The sequence below is a fragment of the Staurois parvus genome, unplaced genomic scaffold (genome assembly GCF_062004578.1).
Source record: "Staurois parvus isolate SC_StPar_1 unplaced genomic scaffold, SC_StPar_1.0 ptg000272l, whole genome shotgun sequence".
Classification (NCBI taxonomy): domain Eukaryota; kingdom Metazoa; phylum Chordata; class Amphibia; order Anura; family Ranidae; genus Staurois; species Staurois parvus.
The window spans coordinates 5,440,971-5,468,845 of record NW_028318068.1 but is presented as its reverse complement, the minus strand read 5'-3'; the positions used below and the strand labels follow the sequence as shown (position 1 = coordinate 5,468,845).

General features: G+C 41.9%; 1 protein-coding gene across 2 annotated transcripts in view; it reads right to left on the bottom strand.

The window, feature by feature from the left end:
- DCC (DCC netrin 1 receptor) overlaps positions 1 to 27,875 on the bottom strand; it is a 1,041,949-nt gene that overhangs the window by 97,775 nt on the left and 916,299 nt on the right. For both annotated transcript variants that reach the window (XM_089681618.1, XM_089681619.1), the window contains exons 21-22: positions 23,387 to 23,419; positions 12,769 to 12,834 (exon numbers count right to left, since the gene is read on the bottom strand). In XM_089681618.1, coding sequence (XP_089537744.1) covers positions 12,769 to 12,834; positions 23,387 to 23,419 — 99 coding nt within the window. The remainder of the gene's footprint in view (positions 1 to 12,768; positions 12,835 to 23,386; positions 23,420 to 27,875) is intronic.

Sequence of the window (27,875 nt, the reverse complement as noted above, 5' to 3'; positions counted from 1 at the left end):
TTAAATTTAATTTAAATGTTTTTGGATACAGACAAATCTTAGTTGCTAAGATTGCTCTGTTTCTTACGTTTTCTGGTCAAAATGTGGAAACCCCAAATTACTGAGCTCAGGTGCACAAAATCGGGTCCTGAAAGGTATGATTTGACAAGTTTTGAATCTCAACTGGCCTACACAGAGATCTGACCTTAACTGAACAACTTTACAACAAACTGGAATGCCGATTAATAAGACATGGTTTGACAAATTTTGGAGCTCAAGTGGCCTGCACAAAGATCTGATCTTAACTGAATACCTTTGGGATAACCTGGAATGCTGATTGGTAGTCAGGACCTATCCAGCATTCATACTTGACCTCCCAAATGCTCTTTTGTCTAAATGGGCACAAATGACCGCAGGCACACTCCAACATCTGGTGGAAAGTCTATTACTTATGCCCAATCCATCACTGCATTCTGCTGTTGTTCCTCCCAAGGTCAATACAGTAGGGTCGGTACCATAGAGGGAGACTCATGGAGGTTGTAGCTCTTGTAGAGACTAAAGCAAAGACTCAATACATGCTGGAGAAATAAAAAAATAAGTGTCTTATTTTTGTAGTTTGTTTTTTTTTTTTAGAATTTTTGTTTTTAAAGCAACCGAGTTCCTCTTAAGTTTTATGGTTATAATTGCTTGGGAAAGTTCCAGATAATCATTTGAAATGAAGAAGCTATTTAGATAAGTGGGGGTGAATCAGAAACTTTCTGAAGCTTTATAGCTGTCTTTAGCCAAAATTTTTAAGTTGTCACCAGAACAAGAGGTGTGGGTAAATCTTCCAGTGGGAAAACCTGTTCCTGTTACAACTGGCTAAGGGCTCATTTACACTAGCATCAACCTCTGAATAATTATTCAGGATGGAACATTTTTCAGAGAGCATTTGGCAGGTGGTAAGGAGGTGTTATGTTTTCACCTCTAAATGCCTGCACCATTGCGGTTGTGTACAGTAGGTGGTACTGACCAGGGGCGGACTGACCATTTGGAAACTCGGGCACTGCCCGAGGGCCCGGTGTCAGTAGGGGGCCCCATGAGATTCCCTTGGTACCTTTTTCATAGGGTTTTTTGAGTTTGGGCAAGGACACAGGGGCCCCATGATCCCCTATTGCCCAGGGGCCCAAGAGTTGTCAGTTCGCCCCTGGTACTGCCCACTGATAATTTTTGCCGTGCCATGATGCAAAGCATTGCAGCTGCGGCATATGTGTGTCTCGATGGGATGGTCGTAAAAACCTCGTCCACATGTTTTTACCATCTCCCAACCACAACTGTAAACGAGCCATTAAAAAGGACTTCCTTCACTTTGTAGAGCTTATCTTTTACTTCCTTTTTCAGGACTTTCCAAGATTCTATCCATGATGACTATCAGCATGACCTGGAAAAATTAAACCTTTCCTTGATATCTGGAATTGAAGATCGTTGAAATCTGCATTATGTTTGTTCAAACTGCCATTTGACACCCCTGATGATTTGAGGGAAAGATTGATTCATTTTATGACTTGTCTCCGTTGATAAATAAGCCCAAAGTGAAAGCGGTAGCTGCAGGCAAATTTCTGATCATGCTGTGATTATAGGCCACTCAAATGTTCTTCTATAGATTCCGCGCCTAATATTGGATCCCCAGAGAGAGACTTGACTACGGTTTTAAATAAAACCGGTTGCAAGTAATTTATCTGTAGCAATCAATGAATTCCTGCCACATCCTGCACAAACCTCCACTTAATTAATATCTTATTTCCCCACAGACATTTTGAAGAAAATTAAACATAGTATCCTGCTGCAATATTAATTTTCAGCTTGGCTAAGCATGCAGAGGCTGTTGTGTAGGCTCTGTTTGTATCCTCCCCTAATTATAAAATACATTTGTCTTTATTAATCATTATGGATTTCCTGAATTTCAATTTATATTCATATTTAAGAGTCAGTTTCCTAAGGTGCTGGAAGTAGGAGAAAACATAGTGTAATTCTCTGCTTGCCACCAAATATTAGCTTTGATCAGTCAAATGCAGACTCAGTAAGTGATGGTAAGAGCTTTTATTACTTATCTACCAGCTTGCTGAGATGGGAGGGAGGGATAACACTAAGTGCCAACATTTATTGGCAAAAATACAATTCCAACTTGACCCAGTCAAGCTTCCATTATTTCATACAGAAAAAAAAAAACTTTGATAACTCCTACTATGAAACGTGTGTGCAGCTGTTTAGATATATTAGTTATTCTACATACAGTATATGAAACGCTTGTTTCAAATGTTTTAAAAAAACTGTAAATTGTATATATACCCAAAAATTTAATATATTGCAGTTTACAAGTCCCTAGATGTGGTGGCTACATTATTTTCCTTTTTTCAGGCTTTTTTCTATTTCTCCATCTGCTAATCCATAATTGGTATACTTGGATTTTGCAAAAGCGTTTGACACAGTTCCCCACACACGGCTAATGTGTAAGGTAAAGTCTACAGGCTTGGAAAAATCTGTATGTAAATGGAGAGAAAACCGGCTAAAGGATCGTATTCGGAGAGTAGTGGTTAATGATTCATACTCTGAATGGTCTGGGCTCATCAGTGGTGTACCCCAAGGTTCAGTGTTGGGATGTTACTTTTTAATATATGTATAAACAATATAGGGTCTGGGATTAAAAATCCCATTTCAGTCTTTGCAGATGACACCAAGCTGTGCAGTGGAATAACGTCCTTACAGGATGTCTCCAATTTACAAGCCGACCTCAATGCTCTGTGTAATTGGGCAACTATGTGGCAAATGAGGTTTAATGTTGATAAATGTAAGGTTCTGCACTTGGGGGCTAAGAATATGCATGCATCATACATACTAGGGGGGGGGGGTACAACTGGGGGAATCAATGGTGGAGAAGGATCTGGGGGTTCTGGTAGATCACAAGCTTAATAATGGCATGCAATGCCAAGCTGCGGTTTCTAAAGTGAGCAAAATCCTCTCTTGTATTAGAAGAGGTGTAGACTCCAGAGAGAGATATCATTTCCCCCGGTACAAATCATTAGTAACACCTCATCTGGAATATGCAGCTCAGTTTTGGGCACCAATTCACAAAAAGAACATTGGGGAACTGGAGAAAGTACAGAGAAGGGCAACCAAACTGATAAGAGACATGGAGGAGATCAGCTATGAGGAGAGATTAGAGGAACTGAATTTATTCTTTCTTGAGAAGAGGAGATTAAGGGGGATATGATCTCCATGTATAATACATAAGGGGGATATGATCTCCATGTATAATACATAAGGGGGGATATGATCTCCATTTATAATACATAAGGGGGATATGATCAACATGTATAAATGCATCAGTGGTTCATATAGTGAACGTGTAGTGGAAAATAAATTTAATCTCCAAACACAGAAAGGTTTTTTCACAGTAAGAGCTGTGAGAATGTGGAATAGAGTCCCTCAAGAGTTGGTTCTGGCCAGCTCAGTGGATTTCTTTAAAAAAGTCCTGGATTCTTTCCTAGATACACAGAATATAACTGGATGTAACATTTATAGGTAAAGTTGATCCAGGGAATATCCGATTGCCTCTCGGGGGATCAGGAAGGAATTTTTCCCCCTGCAGGAGCAAATTGGATCATGCTTTGCTGGGTTTTTTTCCTTCCTCTGGATCAACTGTAGGTGTAGGATTAGAACCTTTTTTTTTGTTATAGCTGCTAACAATAATCTCTTTGTTCTCCTGGTGGGAACAGCTCCCCCCGCCCCTCAGTCTGGAGAACACAATGGCTCCGTGGGAGGGATTCCCCTGTAAACACTGTCTGTGTGGATGGGGGAATCAAGCAAAGTTATTTCCCACAACCCATGGTTGCAGGAGAGAAATTTGCTCTGTCTATGGCCTTAGTTGCTTCCCTGGCTAAACTTCAAACATAGCTGCCTTTGTTCATCTCCATTACATGAGGGGTGGTGATGGGAATAGTAGTTTACACAAGAAGACAACATTGTTTTTGCTTCCAGGTCTTCTGACTGGAATAAAATGAATTACTGGAAAGATCAACAGCTAGTTTCTGTACTTGCTGAAAATTGTTCTCATCCTGAAAAAGGCAACCAAATGCAGCCACCACACTAAAAGGAACAGTAAGTTGCAAAATATGATTTTTTTTGTGTTCTTGGATTCAGTTATGCTTTAACATTGCATATACAATCATCATAATAGTACTAATAATAATAGTAAGTGTGTATGTATAAATGTATCTATATAATAATAATAATAATCAGATATATATTATACTATATATATAATTATATATACAACATATTATATCAATATATACAGTAGATTAAATACTGTATATATATATATATTTATATAAAATTCAAAATTAATAATGATTAATTGATTAATACTGCACAAGGAGCAATCTTTTCCTATTTTTCTTATGCAACAGGTTCCCTATGGATAGTGCGGAAAAAAGACTGATGACACAGGAGGCAAGTGTACAATCCAAATGCACATGTTCCTGCTTTAAAAATGGCTGTGTGTATAAGTGGGTGCTGCAGCGACCATCGGCTTGAACTAAACAGAGTCAGCAAGGAAGAATGTCACCAGCACACCAAGGATCACCAATATGGGCCCAACAGTTTTAATGAACGATCACATAGCTACAGCAAGGCAACATTTCTGAGTCTCGCAGGACCCCTTCATCAGGCATGTGACCGCATGCCTGATGAAGGGGTCCTGCGAGACTCTGAAACGTTGCCTTGCTGTAACTATGTGATCGTTCATTAAAACTTTTGGACCCATATTGGTGATCCTCGATGTGCTAGTGACATTCTCCCTAGGATGACACGGGAGGTCACTTGATCGGAGGAACATGGTTGACTTACAGAAATCACTAAAGTCAGGAGGCATATTTGCTGTTAGTAAGCACATTAAGATGATTTGATCTTACAGTTATGACAAATGCAGGTAATAGAAGGATATACGGTGGTGGATTAAAATAGAAAATGGGTGCAGTGCAAACTAAATGATATTAAGTTAGTATAGAGTAATATCCAGTGAGCCTAGAGGGATAATGAAAGGATAATACACCCCAAGGGTTCACAGAACATTGATTGAATGACAGTGGGTATCGCTCAACTCAAAAAGTACCAATGTTGGATCACCCTTGATATAAGATTATTATTATTATTATTATACAGGGTCAGCAGTTGCTGATCGGTTGGTAAGGTGTATGAGTCTAGCAGCAGCATTCATAATAGACTGAAGGGGGGATAGCCTGTGTAACGGTAGACCAGTGAGGAGGGAGTTGCAGTAATCGAGGCGGGATATAACCAAGGCGTGGATGAGTTGTTTTGTGGTGTCATTGGTCAGGAAGGGGTGGATTTTGGAAATGTTCCGGAGGTTGAGGCGGCAGGATTTAGCCAGTGAGTGGATGTGGGGCCCAAAGGAGAGGTCAGAGTCTAGGATTACGCCTAGCACCCTGGCATGAGGGGAAGGACCAAAGGTTGTGCTGTTGATCTTAATGGTAAGGTCGTGAGTGGGGGATCGGGGAGGAGGAAATATTACATGCTCAGTTTTTGAAAGATTGAGTTTAAAGTAGTGATGTGACATTCATGCTGATATGTCGCTTAGTAGATTTGTGATACGTGAGGAGATTGAGGGGGTGAGCTGGGAAGTGGAGAGATAGATCTGGGTGTCATCAACATAGAGGTGGTATTGGAAGCCATGGGAGGTTATCAGTTGGCCCAGGGAGGAGGTATAGAGAGAGAAAAGGAGGGGCCCAAGAACAGAACCTTGGGGTACCCCAACAGAAAGAGGAAGCAGAGCGGAGAAGGAGGAGTTGTATGTGACACTGAAAGTGCGTTGAGAAAGGTAAGAGGAGGACCAGGAGAGAGCAGAGTCATGGAGGCCGATGGAGTGGAGTTTACTGAGGAGGAACGGGTGGGTCAAAGGCAGCGGAAAGGTCAAGGAGTATGAGTATGGAGTAATGGCCATTGGTTTTAGCAGTTAGTAGGTCATTAGTGAGTTTTAGTAGGGCAGTTTCTGTGGAATGTTGTAGGCGGAAGCCAGACTGTCGGGGATCAAGAAGGTTGTTGTCGGTGAGGTAGCAGTTCATACAGTTGTGAACAAGGCGATCGAGAAGCTTGGAGGCAAATGGGAGCAGGGAGATGGGTCTTAAGTTATTCAAACAGGTAACCAGTGCATGTTTGAGTGGGGAGGGAAAGGTGCCCATGGAGAGTGAGAGGTTGAAGATGTGGGTTAGAGAGTTTAGGATAGAGCAGGAAGGAGGCTGCAACAGTCGTGAGGGGACAGGATCCAGGGGACAGGTGGTGAAGTGGGCCTTGGAAAGGAGTTCGGTAACTTCCTTGGTGGTAACAGGGTCGAAGGAGGAGAGTGTAGAGTTTGGTGTTGGGCCTGGTATGTTGGTTAGAGGAGGAAGCTTGACACTGGAGATCTCATCACGAATTGATGAGTATTACAATGAAAGCTGGTTTTTAATTTTTCACTAGTGCAGGGCAATGTGTTTTTTGCTATAAAGAAAAAGAACCAGTTACTAGTTAACTAGTTAACTTCCAAATCTGTAGCTTGGGTCCTTCTCCCACTCTGGTCTCCTGCCCATCCTAGCTAACCAATGAATGGACCAAAAAGGAGCACTTATTATATTGATGTTACAGAACATGGAAGAATGCATCATCAGAATATAGATAATAACCATTTAGTATAGTTCTAATAAGGGAAAGTTCATCATGATGATGCGGCACACCCACAAGGTCATGTACAGAATCCGTCTCTGGATCCCCGCCTATCCTAGCAAACCAATAAATGAACCAAAAATGAGCACCTATTTTATTGATGTTGCAGCACATGGAAGAGTGCGTCATCATAAAGTAGATAATACGCATTTAGTATAGTTCTAATAAGGGAAAGTTCATCATGATGATGCGGCACACCCACAAGGTCATGTACTGCATCCATCTCTGGATCCCTGCCTATCCTAGCTAACCAATAAATGAACCAAAAAGGAGCACTTATTATATTGATGTTGCAGCACATGGAAGAATGCATCATCATAAAGTAGATAATATGCATTTAGTATAGTTCTAATAAAGGAAAGTTCATCAAGATGATGCGGCACACCCACAAGGCCATGTACTGCATCATTAAATAAAAGTGCACTGACCTATTGCCCTTTTCACGATAGATGGGAAAGAAGACTAAGTAGGAAATAAATCAGCAAGAGATGCACATACACTATACTGTGAAATCTCACCTAATTTTCATTTTGCAATTAAAAATAAGTTTGTTGTGGAAAATGAGCACTCAGAATCTGGCGCATTGGTGCATGGTAGACAATCGGCTTCTAACATCAGCTTGTTCAATTAAGCTTTGATATTAAAGCCTGGAAGCTGATTGGTTTCAATGCAGAGCTGCACCAGGTTTTACCCTCTCCAGTTTTAGTAATTCTCCCCAATTGTGTATAGTGACTGACAGCAAGACTTCATTGCACCAGTATGATAAAGCCCCATATTTTTTTTTCCTTTTTCCACAGGCAAGGCACCAACAAAGCAAATAAATCCTTTCCTTCTCTAACCCTGGAGCACACCGCCTGAGACAAGACTCTCACCTTGCCTCTGTACGGCCATGAAAGCACCTGTGACTGTGAACCATTGTAGTTACACCGATCTCCTCCTGATGACACCCACGTGCCATTTGTGCTTAATTCACCCTCATAACACTAAATATTGAAGTTAATCATGATCTAATTTAATGAAACTGTACTAACCCCTGATACACTTTAATAATGCGTACGGAACTGGGGATGAATGCAGATTCCCAGGTTAATGCTTTGTAATTTGCATTTCATTAAGAAACGTCTCCTCACAGTTATGTTGCTTGTGTAGATTATTGAATTGCAAGCTTTGAATAAAGTGATTAATGACCTGTATAGGTAGAACATTGGGAGGATAAGAATAGGAAATTAGCCCTTTCCTACTTTTCTGAAAACATTGCCTCTGCTTGGTCTATATAACACCTAGTCGGCCTCCTTAAAGTGAACTCAAAAAGTGACGGTGTTATAGAGAACATCTAGATTTGTTAAATGTGGCTGAGCAAGTACCCTGACAATCATCCTTTTCTTACTGCAAAATAGCAGTGTACTATCTGTTCCTTGGCACTCCTGTGCCTTGAGCCTCATTTATGTATACTATAAGTGTGAAATCATTTAGGATCAACAGCTAGTTTCAAGAGACTTGGAGTGAGATTTAGTTATGTCACTTCTGTGCTGCTCACTGTTCTCCTTACTGGAGAGGAAGCTGTGCCTGAAGAACTGCAGTGCAAGGTTCTCCCTGCTTCTTCCTCTTTCATTCTGTGGATTTGCACTTCCTTAACATTTCCTGATGATTCTTAAAAGAAAAGTTCAGGAATAGAAAAAAATTAAATAATCATTCTCATCTAGATGGCTGCAGCATCTGCTGATCACTCAGTTCTTCAGTCTGCTCTCTGCTCTGCCCCTCCAGTGCTCACTGGAGCGCTGGGCTGTGGAGGTGGCAGGAGTGGCTGGCTCAGGCTCTCAGCAGCATGCCGAGAGGCCTGCCAACTAACAGTTCAGGCATCTGGGTAGATCCTTACTTTAAAGTTGCCATCTTTTCAGAGCCTGGACCAGCTAAGAAATGTCAGCCATCACTAGTCTTTAGCCTGCCGTTGGCTAAAAATGAGACGAAGTGCACTCCTGTGATTCATAGGAGAAATAGGACCAAAAAGTTCTTTGGCCATACTTCTCCTTTAAATAGCCCCAACAGTCATTAGATCACAAGTAAACAGGGGGTAGCTTTGACATGAGGAAGAAAAGCCTTGCCTCTACCAAGATGACCATATCCACACAAAGACCCAATGGAGAACTAGGCATAGTAAGTCCAGAACATGAAAACTTTTGACTCATCCTTTGTTTGCCTTTTGGCACAATTTCTAGAGTCCCGGTCTCTTTAAAACTGATGAACATCCTCATCCAAAATGTGGATCTTGTTTTAGTTGGTTTTTTTTTTTTATTCTAGTACATGTGTAGCTCTAATTACCTCGATCCCATCCACTATACATGCACAGTGATAGAGAATATACATGGCTCTGCGATGCGGCACACATTCTTATTTTACATCGGCGCACCTCAAGCCTGATACAACTGCTGCCACAAGACAACTCAGATCACAGACTCCCTTCCTCGGTAATTATTCACAAGGGTGCCTGAGGCATGTGAAGACTGAGAAAGCCTGTCACAGAGATCACAGTAATATTTTAAGGCAAAACAAGGTAAATAAATGTTTATACAAACTAGAATTCCCCATATTTTGTGTGAGTGAGGATAAATAAATATTAATAATAGTGAATTGTCTTTCCAATTTATTTCACCAGTTAAACCATTTTTTTTCATTTTCATTTAGCCCTTAGCTGTCTTGTCATTAGTATGATGATGACCAGGGCAGGGGCGGACTGATCATTTGGAAACTCAGGCACTGCCCAATGGCCCAGGGTCAGTAGGGGGCCCCATGAGATGCCCCTGGTACCTTTTTCATAGGCTTTCTTGAGTTTGGGCAAGGACACCAAGCCCCCTAATCCCCTATTGCCCGGGGGCCCCATGAGTTGCCAGTCCACCCCTGGACCAGAGGTGGACTGACCATTTGCAAATTCGGGCACTGCCCGAGGGCCCGGGGTCAGTAGGGGGCCCCATGAGATGCCCCTGGTACCTTTTTCATAGGCTTTTTTGAGTTTGGGCAAGGACACAGGGGCCCCATGATCCCCTATTGCCAGGGGGCCCCATGAGTTGTCAGTCCGCTCCTGATGATGACTATTAATATTATTATTGTCATTGTATCATTTTTATTTAATATTTGCCAGTTAACGTGACTTTAACTTCAGGACTAATTTTCATACCTAAATAATATTTATATTGTTTTTAAGAACATATAAGGTTTTTTTTGATATGTGGTTAGAAAAAGTTACACTGCTCAGGTATATTATTATATACAGTATATTATTAGCATTATTATTATTATTATTATTTATTGTTATAACCAGGGGCGGACTGACCATTTGGAAACTCGGGCGCTGCCCGAGGGCCCAGGGTCAGTAGGGGGCCCCATGAGATGCCCCTGGTACCTTTTTCATAGGCTTTTTTGAGTTTGGGCAAGGACACAGGGGTCCCATGATCCCCTATTGCCCGGGGGCCCAATGAATTGTCAGTCCGCCCCTGGTTATAAACTGCCAGTGCAAAAATGTAATTTAAAAAAAAAACTTTTTTTTAACCCAGTACTGTTGTCTTAAAAAAATAATATTGCTTTCTCTGTGCACTCAATTTTTAACAGGAAATACGTTTTTTCATTTTGAGACCCGGTAAAGGAGCACTTTTTCAAAAAATGCATTCTGATAGCTGAATGTGATTAAAGCATATGTAAACCCTCACCTTGTAAAACAACCCATTCAGTTTAAAACAGAAATAAAAGGCAAAGCATCTGCGTATAGATATAGAAAAAAATTATTAATACATTTTTTCCGCTTTTTTATATGTGATCATTGAGTTGTTCGAGGTGTTTTGAGTGGCACACTCAAGAGCCGAAGAACATCACTGTAAGACGACGAGATCAGCAAGACCTTCAGCAAGCTCAACCCCAGAAAATGCCCTCTTCCCGAAAATGAAAATCCAGCTCAAAGGTTGCATTTAGACAACATTGCGGAGATCCAGTGATTTGCCTAGTTTCAGACAGAATTTCACATTTGCTCTTTGTTCTAACTTGCTGTCCATGATGAAATAGCAGACGTAGTAATGTATGTGGCCAGAATAGCACCAATTGCACAGCTCCTGATGTACACAGAATGGTCTTTTGGCACACTGACTTATAAAGCTTGGTGCTCCCTGTCACTGTGCATGCAGCCTTGTGCTGCCATCTGTTGGCGTCTAGAAACTTTTTGATACCATCTCATACACATATGAGTTATCACTTCAACCATCAGGAGTAGGATCATTTTTTCTGGGGTTGTTCTTTGGTGGTAGGTTACGGTAGTAGCTAAAAATATGCAACTCAATATCTGTCACCATTTATCACCAAAAGAAAATCTAATTTATCCTGAAAAAACAAGGTGTAATTCACCTAGATGCACAAAGTACACTATATTGCCAAAAGTATTGGGACGCCTGCCTTTCCACGCACATGAACATTAATGGCCTCCCAGTCTTAGTCTGTAGGGTTCAATATTGAGTTGGCCCCGCCCTTTGCAGCTATAACAGCTTCAACTCTTCTGGGAAGGCCATCCACAAGGTTTAGGAGGGTGTCTATGGGAAGGTTGGACCATTCTTCCAGAAGCACATTTATGAGGCCAGGCACTGATGTCGGGGAGGAGGCCTGGCTCACAGTCTCCACTTTAATTCATCCCAAAGGTGTTCTATTAGGTTGACGTCAGGACAGTCAAGTTCCTCCACCCCAAACTGGCTCCTCCATGTCTTTATAGACCTTGCTTTGTGCACTGGTGCTCAGTCATGTTGGAACAGGAAGGGGCCATCCCCAAACTGTTCCCATAAAGTTGGGAGCATGAAATTGTTCAAAATGCCTTGGTATGCTGAGGCCTTAAGAGTTCTCTTCACTGGAACTAGGGGGCCAAGCCCAACCTCTGAAAAACAATCTCCCACCATAATCTTCCCTCCACCAAACTTTAGACTTGGCACAATGCAGTCAGGCAAGTACCGTTCTCCTGGCAACTGCAGATACGTCCATCAGATTGCATGATTCATCACTCCAGAGAACACATCTCCACTGCTCTAGAGTACAGTGGCGGCATGCTTTACACCACTGCATCCGCCGCTGTGCATTGAACTTGGTGATGTAAGGCTTGGATGCAGCTGCTCGGCCATGGAAACCCATTCCATGAAGCTCTCTATGCACTGTTGTTGTGCTAATCTGCAGGCTACAGTTTGGAGGTCTTTAGCTATTGACTCTGCAGACAGTTGCTGACTTCTGCGCACTGTGAGCTTCAGCATGCGCTGACCCCGCTCTGTCATGTGACGTGGCCTACCACTTGGTGGCCCAGTTGCTGTTGTTCCCAGTTGCTTCTGCTTTGTTATAATCCCACTAACAGATGACCGTGGAATATTTAGTAGCCAGGAAATGTCACGGATGGACTTATTACTCAGGTGGCCACCTATCACGGGACCACGCTTGAATTGACTGAGCTCCTGAGAGCGACCCATTCTTTCACAAATATTTGTAGAAGCAGGCTGCATGCCTAGATGCTTGATTGTATACACCTTTGGCCATGAAGGTGATTAGAACTTCTGAATCCAAAGATTTGAAGGGCGGGAACAATACTTCTGGCAATATAGTGTAGTTGCGATGATATGTACGGTTTTAATAACACATGACCAAGTTGCAAAATTGTACTCAGGCATGTGCTACCCTTTGTCACTAAGGGGTTACAGTCCAGGGGCTGGTGATAAACAATGTGGAAGCTTGATGCACTGATTGCGGCTGCAATGCTCTACAGGCTTCAATGCAAACAGTTAAAAAAATGCACATATTTTTCATTACTGTGGGTGCATTTATTACATTTTTCCAAAAAAAAAATGTCTTTAACAAGGTTTGTTTTAATTATTATTATTGATTATTGCTGAAACTACACAATAATCAATTCCACTCTGTCAACTTAAAGCTGAACTAGTAAAGCAGTCCTTATCTTCTAAATACAGCAGTGATTGCTTATTTGACCTTGAGGTACATTGTGGAAACATAGGACCAGGTACTTACCATTCAGACTACTTCTGTCGATTAAGTTGGTATCCACTGGCCAGAATGATCCATCACCGTGGCGGCCTGTTGGAAGAAAAAATGCTGATATCAGTTTGGTTGCTAATGGCAGTGGACAACATAACTATATGGCAGCTCCAGGGTCCTGGGTCCAGTACTCAATAGATGGAGCCATTCAATAAGACATTTCAGACACATCACTGGTGGTGTAGTTGCTGTTACAAGCCATGCGTCAAATTCATGAAGGCCGCATGGCCAACTGCTGCCCCAAATACAAGTAGTGCACAGTGGCCACATTTTTATTGTCTCTCAGTATTGCTGTGACAGATGTAAAAAGAAGTCCCATTGTATGGGATCTCCAAAATGCTGGATTATAAGGAGTGTACCTCCTCCATGTTGGTGTTAATTGTATGGACCTGTTCTTCTATGGCTGTACAGTAACAAAGTATGTACTATAATAAATAATATTATATAACTAAAATATTGAATATATAATTAAAACTTAATTCATTTTTAAATGCTTGCAGTCCCTTACAGCAGAGCTAAGATTGGGAGAGGAAGAAGCAGCACAATGAGCCAATCAGTTGTGCTGCAGTACTCATGTGTTAACAAGTAACATGCTGATAGGAGAAGACGGCTGAATGACAGATGGATGAGCCCACCAGTTTGCTGCATCTCCTATCACTGTCCAATGACAGGCTGGGGGAGACACAAGACTTGTAATTGTTACTTTACTACATCAGAGATAAATCTGGTCTCCTGGCCAGGGAGACACAATTGTGCTGTATTGCAGAGATGTATAAACCTCAGGAATGGATGGACAGAAATACAAATTCTTTAGGGGGTACAAAAACTCTCCTATATGTGTTTCATCTGTGTATTTACAGTAACTGTTCCATTTTAAAGGATAACTGTACTGAGTTTTTAATCAGAATTTACAGAACAGAAGCTGGTAAGGATCTAAGATAACGTCGGTATAAATTCTTGCAATGTAAATAGGTCACCTGGAGGGGATTATATTTTTCTCAGCAAGGCTGAACTGTGCATGAAAAACATAATGGCAGAATCTGACATAAGAAGATACATCTCAGCAGCCTCTCTCTGTCTGTAAATATATAATGACTAACAGATGCTGTGAAAATTATAATGCTGGTTACCATTCCTCCCGACTTTCTAAGATGGGAACGAGGGACACCTATTAGCCAAAGTATATAGGCATAGGACACCCCCCTGCCATGCACCCTGAAAGGAGAATTATACAAAAAAATGATTGGTTAAACCCAAAAGTACCTCTTTTACCATTATCCCTTTGTATTTTGAAATGTAAAAATACAGCAATTTAGTAACTCGATGAAAGGTTTAATACTATAAAATACTTTTTGATAGATAAATAGTGCCTTATATATACAACTACAGTTGTGACCAAAATTATTCAACCCCCACTGAAATTGAGTGTTTTGGCCAGTTTGACATTGCTTTTGATCATTCAGTCATCTTGCTTACATTTACATTAAAGAGGCACTTGTAGGTCAGACAAATATAACATAACAGTTATAATGAAATAACCACAAATGTCTTTTCTGTGCTCACAGCATTATCAGTTTTATTCAACCCCCAAGTGACATTCAATCTTAGTACTTAGTACAGCATCCTTTTACAGTTATAACAGCTTTTAAACGTGAAGCATAGCTTGACACAAGTGTCTTGCAGCGATCTACGGGTATCTTCGCCCATTCTTCATGGGCAAAGGCCTCCAGTTCAGTCACATTCTTAGGCTTGCGCACTGCAACTGCTTTCTTTAAGTCCCACCAGAGGTTCTCAATCGGATTTAAGTCTGGTGACTGCGATGGCCACTCCAAAATGTTCCAGCCTTTCCTCTGCAACCATGCTCTAGTGGACTTGGAGGTATGCTTGGGATCATTGTCCTGTTGAAAGGTCCAACGTCTCCCAAGCCTCAGGTGTGTGACGGACTGCATCACGTTTCCATCCAATATCTCCTGGTACTGAAGAGAATTCATGGTACCTTGCACACGCTGAAGCTTCCCTGTACCTGCAGAAGCAAAACAGCCCCAAAGCATGATTGACCCTCCACCATGCTTCACAGTAGGCAAGGTGTTCTTTTCATCATAGGCCTTGTTCTTCCTCCTCCAAACATAGCGTTGATCCATGGGCCCAAACAGTTCTAATTTTGTTTCATCAGTCCACAGAACACTATCCCACAACTTTTGTGGTTTGTCCACATGGCTTTTGGCATACTGCAGTCGACTCTTCTTATTCTTTGGAGACAGCAAGGGGGTACGCCTGGGAGTTCTGGCACGGAGGCCTTCATTACGCAGTGTGCGTCTTATTGTCTGGGCTGAAACTTCTGTACCCACATCTGACAAATCTTTTCTCAGTTCCTCAGCAGTCACACGGGGACTTCTCTCCACTCTACGCTTCAGGTAGCGCACAGCAGTCGAAGTCAGCATCTTCTTTCTGCCACGACCAGGTAGCGTTTCAACAGTGCCCTTTGCCTTGAATTTGCGAATGATGCTTCCTAAGGTGTCTCTTGGTATGTTTAACATCTTTGCAATCTTCTTATAGCCATTGCCCTTCCTGTGAAGAGAAATCACCTCTTCTCTTGTCTTCCTGGACCATTCTCTTGCCTTCACCATGTTTGTAACCACACCAGTAAATGTCTAGAAGGAGCTGAGTATCACAGTCATTTTAAAGCTGCCTAATTGGTGCTTATTATGCTTGATTGCTGCTCGGTGACATCCACAGGTGTTTTCAATACCTGATGGAAAGCACCTGTATGAACCTCTGTTCTTCAGAGTGGTAGTCTTTAAGGGGTTGAATAATTGTGGCAATGAAGAAACCACATAAGAACCATTTACTACTGTATTACATAAACAATTGATGTCATTTTAGTTGCATTTGGGTAGTTACAACGTCCTTGTAGGATTTGATTCTGAATACAATTCCAAATGTACACTATAGTCCCTAAACCCCTTTACAGCATTGGGGGTTGAATAATTTTGGTCACAACTGTATATAGATCAGACCAAAATGAGGGACACATGAGGAGGAAGGAGGGACAGAGGGACTTTGTTGCAAATGAGGGACAGTCCCTCAAAATCATTGACATTTGGGAGCTACAGTATGTTTCAAGTCTGTGACGGGAGCAGGGGCGGACTGACCACTTGGAAACTCGGGCACTGCCCGAGGGCCCGGGGTCAGTAGGGGGCCCCATGAGATGCCCCTGGTACCTTTTTCATAGGCTTTTTTGAGTTTGGGCAAGGACACAAGGGCCCCATGATCCCCTATTGCCCGGGGGTCCCATGAGTTGTCAGTCCGCCCCTGGGCGGGAGTCCCTTTGAGTGGGGGGCCCATGGAACCCAGCTCACTTTGGAGAGGTGGGGAGACCCCTGTCTCAGCTTCCCATATCCCTCTTATATGTAAATCACCCTGTGTCTGTTAGGGGTACAGGGTGATCTGTCCTAATATTGTGTGGGCTTTGTCTCAGACTGTGTAGAAATGTTTAGGAGATAGGTGGGAGCTGTGGATTGTTTAATGTTATGTGTATTAGCTTTAATGGGGGGGAGGGGGTGTCTCCAGCAGCCCTCCCTCCTGATGGGACTATCTGCTGGTGTGAAGTTTGAATACCTCTGTGTCTCTTGTTACTAAATGTAGATCGCCCCGCCCTGTGTCATTATGCAGGGAGGGGAGACTGTCCCCTGAGTGTATATATCTTGTATCTGTGTTCAAATAAACTAGTCTATCTCCTGGTTTACTTCAAGACTGGTGTCTAGTCTTGTATGGTCGGCTGTGGTGTCTGTTGTCGGTGTTCGGACGGGGTAGCGGTATTCTAACGTAAGTACCCAAGCGCAGTCTAGGTCAGTTCCGTTACAAAGTCCCTACCCAATGAGCGGTAAAAAGGCCATAAAAATTTTTGAATTTTTATGAAATTTTTCTGACTCCATGGCCTTGTCTTTAAAGTAACCCTGTTGACCATTTTAAGCTTTTAAAATAAAAAGACCTACAGCATGACAACACAAGATGCCTATGGTCACATGTATTAGTTAGCACAAGACCCAGAAGCTAGTGGAGATCACTGGAGTAGCAGAGACTACTACAGTGATTTCCAGCTTTTAGAGGGATCCCACAGGTATGGTGTTTGAATAGTTATATTGGTCCAAGCTGGACCAATATTACTATGAAAAAAAACATTCCTGAAATTCGGTTCTAATAGGTGAAAAGGGGGCAAATAGAAACATAGAAAAGCGATAGCATAAAAAGATAAATTGATCCACTGAGTCTGCCCCAATTTTTTTATTGTTATTTAGCAGCCCCTTTCCTGCTCTCCATCTTGACATATCCCTCACAGCAGTGGGGAGGGGTGAGCAGGGGAACCTGGCAGCACTGCAGGGGGTCCAATGAAGCACATGGGGGGCCAAGCAACACAAAGAAGAGGAACCTGGAAAAGAGGTGCAGCAGGGGCATCATTTAGTGGAACCAATGGCTGGATTTTCCTGCCTGCAGCAGCTGGAGGGAGAAGAGGAGATGCAGGCATTTTCTGGCACTCAGTTGCTGCAGGGAGGAAATTACAGCCATGGTATCCACTAAATGCCTCTCTCTGGGGTCGGCAACTAAGGTATGCAATCTACTTGTCACTTGTTTGATGGGTAGATCATGATCGACAGGTTGCCAACCCCAGATCTATTATAGATAAAGCATCTACGATAGATGAAGCATCGAATACTCTTGTGGTAAAGTAATAAGCTCTGAGATTAGTTTTGAACTTTCCTCCTTCTAGTTTGAGGTCATGTACCCATGTTATTGATCTTGGCTTTATATCTTAAATACTGCCCTCCTAAACTTTAGTCACCCCTTTGATGTATTTAAAGGTTCCAATCATGTCTCCCCTTTCTCCTCTTTCCTCCAAACTGTACATATTAAATTCCTAAAGTCTTTCCTGATATGTTTTATCCCTCAGACCTGTCACCATTTTTGTTGCCCATCTCTGGACTCGTTCTATTTTATCAATATCTTTTTGTAAGTGAGGTCCTCAGAAATGAAAACAGTAAATGAGGTCTAACTAAAGATCCATATAGAGGAATCAGGACCTCATTCCTCTTGCTTGTGATCCCTCTAGTGACAAGTAAAGATCTAAACAGAGGAATCAGAAGTCCTTCCTGCTGCTGGAGGTCCCTCTGATAACTGAAGATCTAAATAGAGAAACCAGAACCTTCTTCCTTCTGATGGTGATCCCTCTAGTGATAAAGATCTAAATAGAGGAATCAGGACCTCATTCCTCCTCCTGGTGATCCCTCTAGTGATAACTAAAGATCTAAATAGAGGAATCAGGACCTCCTCTTGGCGATCCCTTTAGTGATAACTAAAGATCTAAATAGAGGAATCAGGACCTCCTCCTGGCGATAACTAAAAGATCTAAATAGAGGAATCAGGACCTTCTTCGTCCTGCTGGTGATCCCTCTAGTGATAGTTAAAGATCTAAAAAGAGAAATCAGGACCTTCTTCATCCTGCTGGTGATCTCTCTAGTGATAACTGAAGATCTAAAAAGAGGAACAAAGACTTTCTTCATCCTGCTGGTGATTCTTCTGGTGATAACTAAAGATCTAAATAGAGGACTCAGGGCCTCCTTCCTCCTGCTGGTCACCCCACTAGTGATAACTAAACATCTAAATAGACGACTTTGGACCTTCTTCATCTTACTGGTGATCCCTTTAGTGATAAGTAAAGATCTAGAGGAATCAGGACTTCCTTCTTCCTGCTGGTGATCTCTCTAGTGATGCATCCTAGTACTTTATTTGATTTTCCGACTGCCTGGCCACATTGTTAGTTAATTTTGCAATCACCTGAAAAAAGTACCCCAAAGTTTTTTCCTCTGTAGTGCTGGCCAACACTATATTCCCAATATTGTACTCTAGCAAGGGATTCTTTTTCCCTATGTGCAATATTTTACATTTAGAAAAAAAAGTTTCCACTGCTTTGACCAATCTTCCAGCATTATCAAATCATGTTCCAACCTACAGAATCCTCCAGGGATGTTATTCCTATTGCACACCTTGGAGAAGTTTCACATTAAGAGATAAGAGAACTTCAACTTTAGGGTTTACATACACCTTAAACAGGGGCGTACTGACCATTTGGAAACTCGGGCACTGCCCGAGGGCCCGGGGTCAGTAGGGGGCCCCATGAGATGCCCCTGGTACCTTTTTCATAGGCTTTTTTGAGTTTTGGCAAGGACACAGGGGCCCCATGATCCCCTATAGTCCGGGGGCCCCATGAGTTGTCAGTCCGCCCCTGACCTTAAATGTTTAAAACTGCTAAAGGTTCCCTTTAAGAAGGCCCTGATGGAGGAAATGCAAATTGTACCATCCAAGTTTTAGCAAGTACAGTCCCTGGCCTTTTTCCTTGCTCCTGCCGATTTCACAACCCTACACTTGTTTGACAAACCCTGATGGGCCATAGATATCATGTAACACATGACAATGGTGATACAGGTCCCTTCACTCCTTATCTGCCCATCCCATTTGATGGCTTCCATCTGACATTTCCCCGGCTGCGTGTATAAAATTGTGTTTATTATGTGAAGCGGCGACGGCCCATCTCATCGGCGCTGTGTGCCTGGATGTAGATTTCCCTGTCAGATGAAATAAGAGTGCTGTCATGTTCCATTACAGAGACAGGAGGATGTATGAATAATCGCAAGGGCCTGATTTGTTCAGAGCCCTGCTTAAGCCATGGCTGACTCAAAACCTTTTAAAGTCTCAGCTTGTATGCACATCATTTATACAAAGCATATATACCGCTGGATCTTTTCAAAAACCCAGTGTGGGTGGAATAAAAAGGGATTTTAAGACCTCTCTAGGGAATGGCTGCTGATTTAAAGTGGACCTGTCATTTCTACGGGGAGTCACGTTCTTGGAAAGGAAACTTCAGTTGGAGGTTTGGCCAGGAGTTTCGACAATTGCTTTCTTTTTTTTTCAATTTGTTCTCATGTGATGTTGACAGAAGCCATACTTATTTTTAAAACAGCACAGCTGCTTATTTTCTCCCTAGTTCTCATTTGCATTTCATGCCAAAGGCACTCAGAATGTGCTGTCACAGGATGGTCAGGCAACTACAAACAAGTTTGAACTAAAAAAAAAAAAAAGAATACAGCTAACGTTAAAGAGGACCTAGCAGAAGATATAGTTTGCATGGCAAAGCAACCTTTTCTAAAAATTGCAAGAGGGAAGGGACATGTCTCTTCTTCAATAAAAGACTTCGGTCTTCCTGTTTGCATTCTTCTTTTATGTGTATTCTGCAGGGAGCTTGAATGACTGGACCTCCCATGCCCATGCACAGTGATATATTTAGGGCCCTAGGCAACACAAAAATTGGCACACTCCCCTCCCCCTGGCAAAAAGAGCCTGACATTGACCGAGAACACCCCTGCCCTCCACCCAAGCCTTCAACTACTACTGCCCCCCCCATACATCAGCCACCATCCCCCATGGCGAGAGAGAGAAAGACACTTACCTTCATAGTTCCGGACATCCCCAGGAATGAGAGTTGGGCTGTGCATATACCATCATGAAACCCACAGCATCTCTCGGAACACACCAGGTCCCCATGCCACGTTTGTCCCTTCTTCCGTCCCTTCTTCCAAGGGGCAGTGCTGCCCTTCTTGAAAAATGCCACCCTAGGCAAATGCCCTGTTTGCCTTGTGGTAAATACACCCCTGCCCATGCACTGGACTTATGTCCTCCCAGACCAGCCAATCAACATGGTCTAAGTTTCCAAACCCAAAAGTAGCCAGGTAGAAGATGTTGGCACTGTAAATGGAGCACTCCAGTCCAGTGAGTAGTGAAAGCTAATCATCCACGGAGGTAAGTACAGCTGGGAATAGGAGGCGTGGAAAGGGTGTAGGATGTTAATTCGCCTCTTCATTTTTTGTTTGCCACATCAGAAATAGAGGAGAACTTTTTTCAATGTGCTCCCTATTCTGCTGGCACTACATGCATGTTTGGAACGATCGCAAAATTGCGGGCTGTCCTGACATTTAGAGAAATACACTGCACAGCAGCAAATGCGTGGGGGTGCCATTATTTATTAATGGCAACCACACACATCTGCAAATGCACACATTTTCCCATGCCATGTGGCTCAGTGCAGGGTGCATTTTTTTTGAAAGGGTCAGGGATTTATTTTCTGAGTTTCCCACACATAGAACAGGTTATTGAAATGACGGGCTGCCCTACAACTGATGCATGGGAATGCACTGAAAATGCATAGAAACACGTGCAAGCTCTGGTTCACGGACAAGTATGAACCACGCCTAGGAGGTGATTTCCTCTCACTGTTTAAATCAGTCATCATACATCCTGTTTGTTTCCTGTACAGGAAGTGAAGGAATATTTCCCCAACAGGAAGAAAAAAAAAAGTTGATAAGGATTCTGACCCAACCTTATCTACCTAAAGACCAGACTTTTTCTGGCACTTTTTGTTCACATGTAAAAATCAGTTTTGTTGCTAGAAAATGACTTACAACCTCCAAACATTATATATTTTTTTTAACGAAGATGCCCTAGGAAATAAATTGATGGGTTTTGCAATTTTTTTTTATGTCACACGGTTTTTGCACAGCGGTTTTTCGGATTTCGAACGCAATTTTTTGGAGAAAAATAAAATTTTTTAAAATCTTAATGCAAAAAAACACAAAACATTAGCCAATTTTTGGGTAAAATATAAAAGACGAGGTTACGTCGAGTAAATAGAACATGTCATGATTTAAAAGTACGCACATGCAGGCAACAGCGACAAACATAAATTTTACTATCCATAGGTGATGCTTTAAAAGCCTTTACAGGTTGCCACTTTAGATATACAGAGGAATTCTGGTGCTAGAATTACCGCCCATGATCTCACGTTCGAGTGTGTGACAATCGCTGTTTGCGTGCGTGGTGAGCGATGAATGCGTTTGCCTTTGAGCACGAGCACAGAGGCGGTCAGGGCACTTAGTTTTTATTTTCATTACTAATTTTTTATTTTTATTCAATTTTTTTAATCGATTTTATCGCTGTCACAAAGAATGTAAACATCCCTTGCGACAGTAATAGGCACATGACAGGTACTCTATGGAGAGATCCCTCCTTTGCACTTAAAAGCATTCAAAACACCAAGATCTGTTTTTGAATGCTTTGATTTAAATTTCAATAAAAAAAATGCGATTTTAATTTCATTAGAAATGGTGCCATTGACATCCGGTTAAACCGGAAGTGATGACAAGTCATTGCTTCTGGATTACCATAACAGAAAGCCAATCAAAGCCGATTCCAGTTTTGCTCGGTTCTTCGACCAGACAATGGACACGCCGGTTCATTGTCCAGGTCTTCTGTTGGGACGGGAAATCCCGAGCAAGTGGTGGAAGGCGGCAGGAGGGGGGAAGTCCCCTCCCGCTGCTTGATATAGTGGTCGAGCAGCTAGTTAGCCGCTCCGATTGCTATTACAAGAGAGTCGACCGCTGGGTCTAAAAAACGGTACCGAGGTGATGCAACTGGTACAACCACTTGAAGACCGGTGACGTACCCAGTACATGGCATGTGGGTATTCTATCGAAGGCTAAAAAAAGCTTTGGCTGCACACACACTTAAAGTGATAATTTAAAAAAATTAAATAAACATGGTATATTTACCTGCTCTGTGTAATGATTTTAGGATCCTCTTCTGGGGTACCCCGCCGGTGCTTCTGGTTCCACCCCACTGCTGAGTGCCCCCATAGCAATCTGCTTGCTAAGGGGACACCCATGTGTGCTCGCTCCTGAGCCACCTCTGTGTGTCCACTGGTACACAGAGTGTGACTTAGCCCCACCCCCTGCTCTCTTCTCAATGTGATTGACAGCAGTGAGAGCCAATGAAAAATTAACTTTTTTCAATGTTCAGCTTAAAATGATTTTTTATTAATTCACCACTGGTTTAGCAACCTTTTCTTTCTGGATGGTGTTCATACTTATAGCTACACAATCGGATAGCAATTTATGATGAAATAAAATAAATAAATAAACAATGAAATTTCAGACCGCTATATGAATACGGCCCATGCATAGATGGCAAAATAATAAAAATCATCCAAAAAAAATCCAAAAAGAAAAGAGTTGAAGATAAACTGTTTGCATTACACCCCAAACACCGTCTGGCACAGCAGAATAATTTACTAACAATTACAAATATAAAATCAGTATATACTTTCTACAGCCAATGAAGGGGCCCCCCGGACGCCTCGGAATTATGCGAAGCTTAATTATGCTTAATGTGAATTATTCAGAAGCACGGAGAGAGAGGCAAAAATGTATTTCATACAAAGAAGCTTGACATTTTAATTGGTCCTTCAGAAGAGAGACAAAACAATTTCCTCTCAAGAATATTTACATCTCCCCCATCAAAGCCTCGGCAGCCTCCGCCAAGCTGAACATCATTAACGAGATTAATTAGCGTGTTGGCGTCTGCCTAATCAGGTGTGCGGACCAGGTGAAAGAACGGCCCAGTGTCTCCAGGACTCACATCACTGCCACACACACAGAACACAGCATTGATTTTCTAAGGAAAGCTTGACAGAATGGGGCCACCGTACCTTGGTCATTAGCCATTTTGTCAGGATGTTCCACTACAAAGGAAAAGAGAGAGACATTATCATTACTTTATGACAGTTCTTCATAAGAGGGTTGACATATCAAACCAGGAGATGCGTAACAGACTTTATGGGGAGAGGCAGACTTAAATAGCATTAAATGGAAAAAAGAAAGGACTTTTTTAATAACATTTTCTCTACCCGATGAGTACCGATGGATTCGTTTGTAGCACTTTGAAAAGCCATCGCAGAAAGTAAAAAGAGACTTGAGATGTAGGACAACCTGGACAGTCCCGGATATTCTTCCCTTCCTCTTATTACTGATGTTTTTGTAAATTAATGTGGCTTCCATTTATAGGGTAACTCTACACTTGGGTAATATTGCAGTGAAAATATTTGTAATTATAACAATATTGTTAAAATCTAAGATATTATTATTATTATTATTATTATTAATAATAATCATTATCATAATAATTTATATAAACGCATTATTACTAATATTATTATTATTTTATGTGAAATATAATAAAATAATAATTAATATAATTATCATTAATACGATTATATATTTAATTATATGTGTTGTTATTATTATTATTATTTTATGAGAACTATAATAAATCAATAATTAATATAACTATCATTAATATGAATTATATATTTAATTATATTTGCTGTTGTTATTATTATTATTATTATTATTATGAAGAAGATGAAGAAGAAGAAGAAGAAGAAGAGGAAGGAAGAAGTAGAAAAGGAAGAAGGAGAAGAAGGAAGGAGGAGAAGAAGAAGAAGAAGAAGAAGAAGGAAGGAAGAAGGAGGAAGGAAGAGGAAGAAGTAGAAGAAGGAAGAAGAAGAAGCAGAAAGAAGGAAGAAGGAGAAGAAGGAAAAGCAGAAGGAAGAAGAAGGAGGAAGGAAGAAGAAGAAGAAGGAAGAAGGAGAAGAAGAAGGAGGAAGAAGGAGGAAGGAAGAAGATGAAGAAGGAGAAGGAAGAAGAAGAAGAAGGAAGAAGGAGAAGAAGAAGAAGAAGGAAGAAGAAGGAAGAAGGAGGAAGGAAGAAAGAGAAGAAGAAGAAGAAGAGGAAGGAAGAAAGAGGAAGGAAGAAGAAGAAGAAGAAGAAGAAGAAGAAGAAAGAAGACGAAGAAGGAGAAGAAGAAGAAGAAGGAAGAAGAAGGAAGAAGAGGAAGAAGAAGAGGAAGAAGAAGAAAATTGTATATTTTTTATATAATAATAAGAATACAAATAATATAAATAAAAAATATATTATAAATAAAAAAAATATATTAAATAAAACTGCGTCACTATGGGGTTGATTTGCTATGGACATAGACTGTGCACTTTGCAAAGTGCAGTAGCACTCTGCAAGTGCAGTTGCTCTAGAACCAGTTTACTGTCCTTCAGACTATAGGGGAGCCGGACTGGTCAGTGGGAGTTAACATTGCCTCAGGCTTGATGGTCACTGGGAGTAGGAATAGTGCCCCATCCTTGGTGTCCGTGAGAGGAATAGTGCCCTATGGTCCGTGTCAGTAGTAGGAATAATGCACGATTGTCGGTGAAAGTGGTAGGAATATTCCCTAATCATTGGTATCATTGTAAGGAATATTGCCCCGATACTGTTGTAAGTGGGAGGAATAGTGCCCCATTGTTGGTGTCAATGGGAGGAATAGTTCCCCATTATCTGTATTAGTGGTAAGAATAGTGCACCATTGTTGGTGTGAATGGGAGGAATAGTGTCCCATCGTTGGTGTCAGTGGGGGAAATTGTCCTTCATCAAAGGAGTCAGTGCAAGGATCAATGCTCCATCAATGGTGTCAGTGAGAGGAATAGTGCCTCAGCATTGGTTTCAGTGAGAGGAATAGTTTTCCATTATTTTTAACAGCAGCAGGGGCGGACTGACCATTCGAACACTCGGGCACTGCCCGAAGGCCCGGGGTCAGTAGGGGGCCCCATGAGATGCCCCTGGTACCTTTTATAGGCTTTTTTGGGTGTGCTTTGATTGTGAGCAAGGACACAGGGGCCCCATGATCCCCTATTGCCCGGGGGCCCCATGAGTTGTCAGTCCGCCCCTGATCAGCAGGAGATATTATGCCCCATTGCTGAAGGCAGTAGAAGGGCAGTTTTAGAGAAAGAAATATTGCATCATATCAGTGGAAAGAATAATTCCCCCAGGTCTGGATATAAGGTAAGCAAAGGGATGCATCAGGTCTGCCGGCCGCAGTTTGGAAACCCCTGACCTAACCAATGATGTCAGGAGTTGGTGTCAATGGGAAGAAAAATGCACTTTTGTTGGAGTCAATGGATGGAATGGTGTCCCAAGGGCCAGATAAGAACAAGCAAAGGGCCGCATCTGGCCCCCGGGCCACAGTTTGGAGACCTCTGCTCTAGAGTTTAATAAATATAAAGCTTCACTTTGCAAAGTATACCAAAGCACATCAAAGGAACAAAAAACAGCATTTTTTCTTGTACATGATTGGATGATGGAAGTCAGCAAAGCGTCTGCTCATTTGCTGCTCATTTAGCTTTGGAGCAACTGCACTTGCAGAATACAGCTGCACGGTGCAAAGAGCACATTCTATTTCCCTTTAGTAAATCAACCCCTGATGTTCACCTTTCAACTCTCATAATTGCTGCCTTATCTTTATTATTTTAAAACGATTATTAATTATTATTATTATTGTTATTATTGTTATTATTACTATTATTATTTTAAAATTGTCCCAACTTAGGCTGTTAGTGTTCCTCACTGTTCAGTCTCTTTTTTTGCCCCCTCTTTACTTCTTTTGTATCCTAAATAGTTTAAAGTATATGTAGACCCCAAATCATAAAAGCTTTAACATGTTAATACAATTTCAGAAATAGTTTTCAGTATTTTTAAACCTGCAGCTTTCATGAAATCAATCCCTGGTGATCCTGTCATTACCATCTCTATTCATGCACTTCCTGTTATAGAATGGCAAAGCTCTGTCCCATTTACTGTATGCTCCAGTGTTGTCAGCCTGTCCCATGGGCTTCTAATGGAGGGCAAGTGGTTGTTTCAACACAAATTAAATTTGTTCTGAAGACTGAAAGTTTTTTACTTTAATGCATTAAGGTGAAAAACCTTCCGAGTGCAGCTCCTCCCCCCGCTCCCCTTTATACTTACCTGAGCTCCATCTCAATTCCGCACAGTGCCTGAGAGCAGCAGCTCTCTCCCTCATCATAGGCTTAGAGTTCATTGGCTCCTGCTGCTGTCAATCACAGCCAGTGAGGAGGGAGCAGGGGGCAGGGCCCAGCCACGCTGTGTTTGTCAATTGGCACACAGAGCGGGGCTGAGGAATGAGCCTGCATGAGTGCCCCCAGAACAAGCAGCTTGCTATGGGGGCACTCTGCTGGGGGAGGAAAAGATCTGAGAAGAGGAGGATCAGTGCTGCTCTGTGCAGAAATAATGCACAGAGAAGGTAAAATTTTGTAGCAATCACTTTAACCTTTCCGCAGGAAATACTGCTACAGGGCTGCACGGGTGTGCAAAATCACGTATATATATCACGGATATCAATCACCAGGTCCTAGCCAGTGATTACTCGCCAGCATCTGGTGATTGCCAAGTATATCCGACATGGGAGAGACCTGAATTTAAGCAATACAGATCTCTCCCGTCAGCTCCTGCACACTGCTTTATATGGCTCTGCATAGCAGAGCCATACAAAGCAATGTACTTACAGTGGAACGCACACACACAGCATACTGTGAAACAGCACCCTGCACACAGTTAACCCTTTAATCACCCTAGATGTTAACCCCTTCCTGCCCAGTGTCATTAGTACAGTGTCAGTTATTAGCACTGATCACTGTATTGGTGTCACTGGGGATGTCAGAGACACCAAGTCAGTTCCCCCCCAGTGTCAGAATGCCCACCACAGTCCCGCAGGCCTGCTATAAGTTGCTGATCGCAATGACTAGTATAAAAAAAAAAAATCTAAAAATTCCAGTATCTATACAGCCAATTGTAAACACTATAGCTTTCACGTAAAACAATTAATTTACACGTATTGGGATTTTTTTTTAGCAAAGACTTGTCACAGAATACATTTTGGCCTATATTTATGACAAAATCAAAAATTTTGTTTTTTTATCAAAAAATAAAACCGCACAGGCGATCAAATAGCCCCGAGAGAAAGCTCAATTCATGGGAAAAAAAGGACATAAATTTCATTTGGGTGCAGCGTTGCATGACCGCGCAATTGTCAGTTAAAGTAACATAGCGTTGTATCACAAAAAATCACCTGGTGATGAAGAAGGGGAAAATCCTCAGGAGGGCAAGTGGTTAAGCAACGTTTTTGTCAATATTATGATGCACAGCACTGTAGCAAACCGAGGAGTTTTTACCCAACGTTCACCCATTTTTCACATATAATTGTATTAGAAAATGGGTGACTCTCGGGTGAAAAAAAACTATACATAGGCCAGTAATTGTCATTCAGTTATGGTATTAGGTGAGCAAATAATAAAG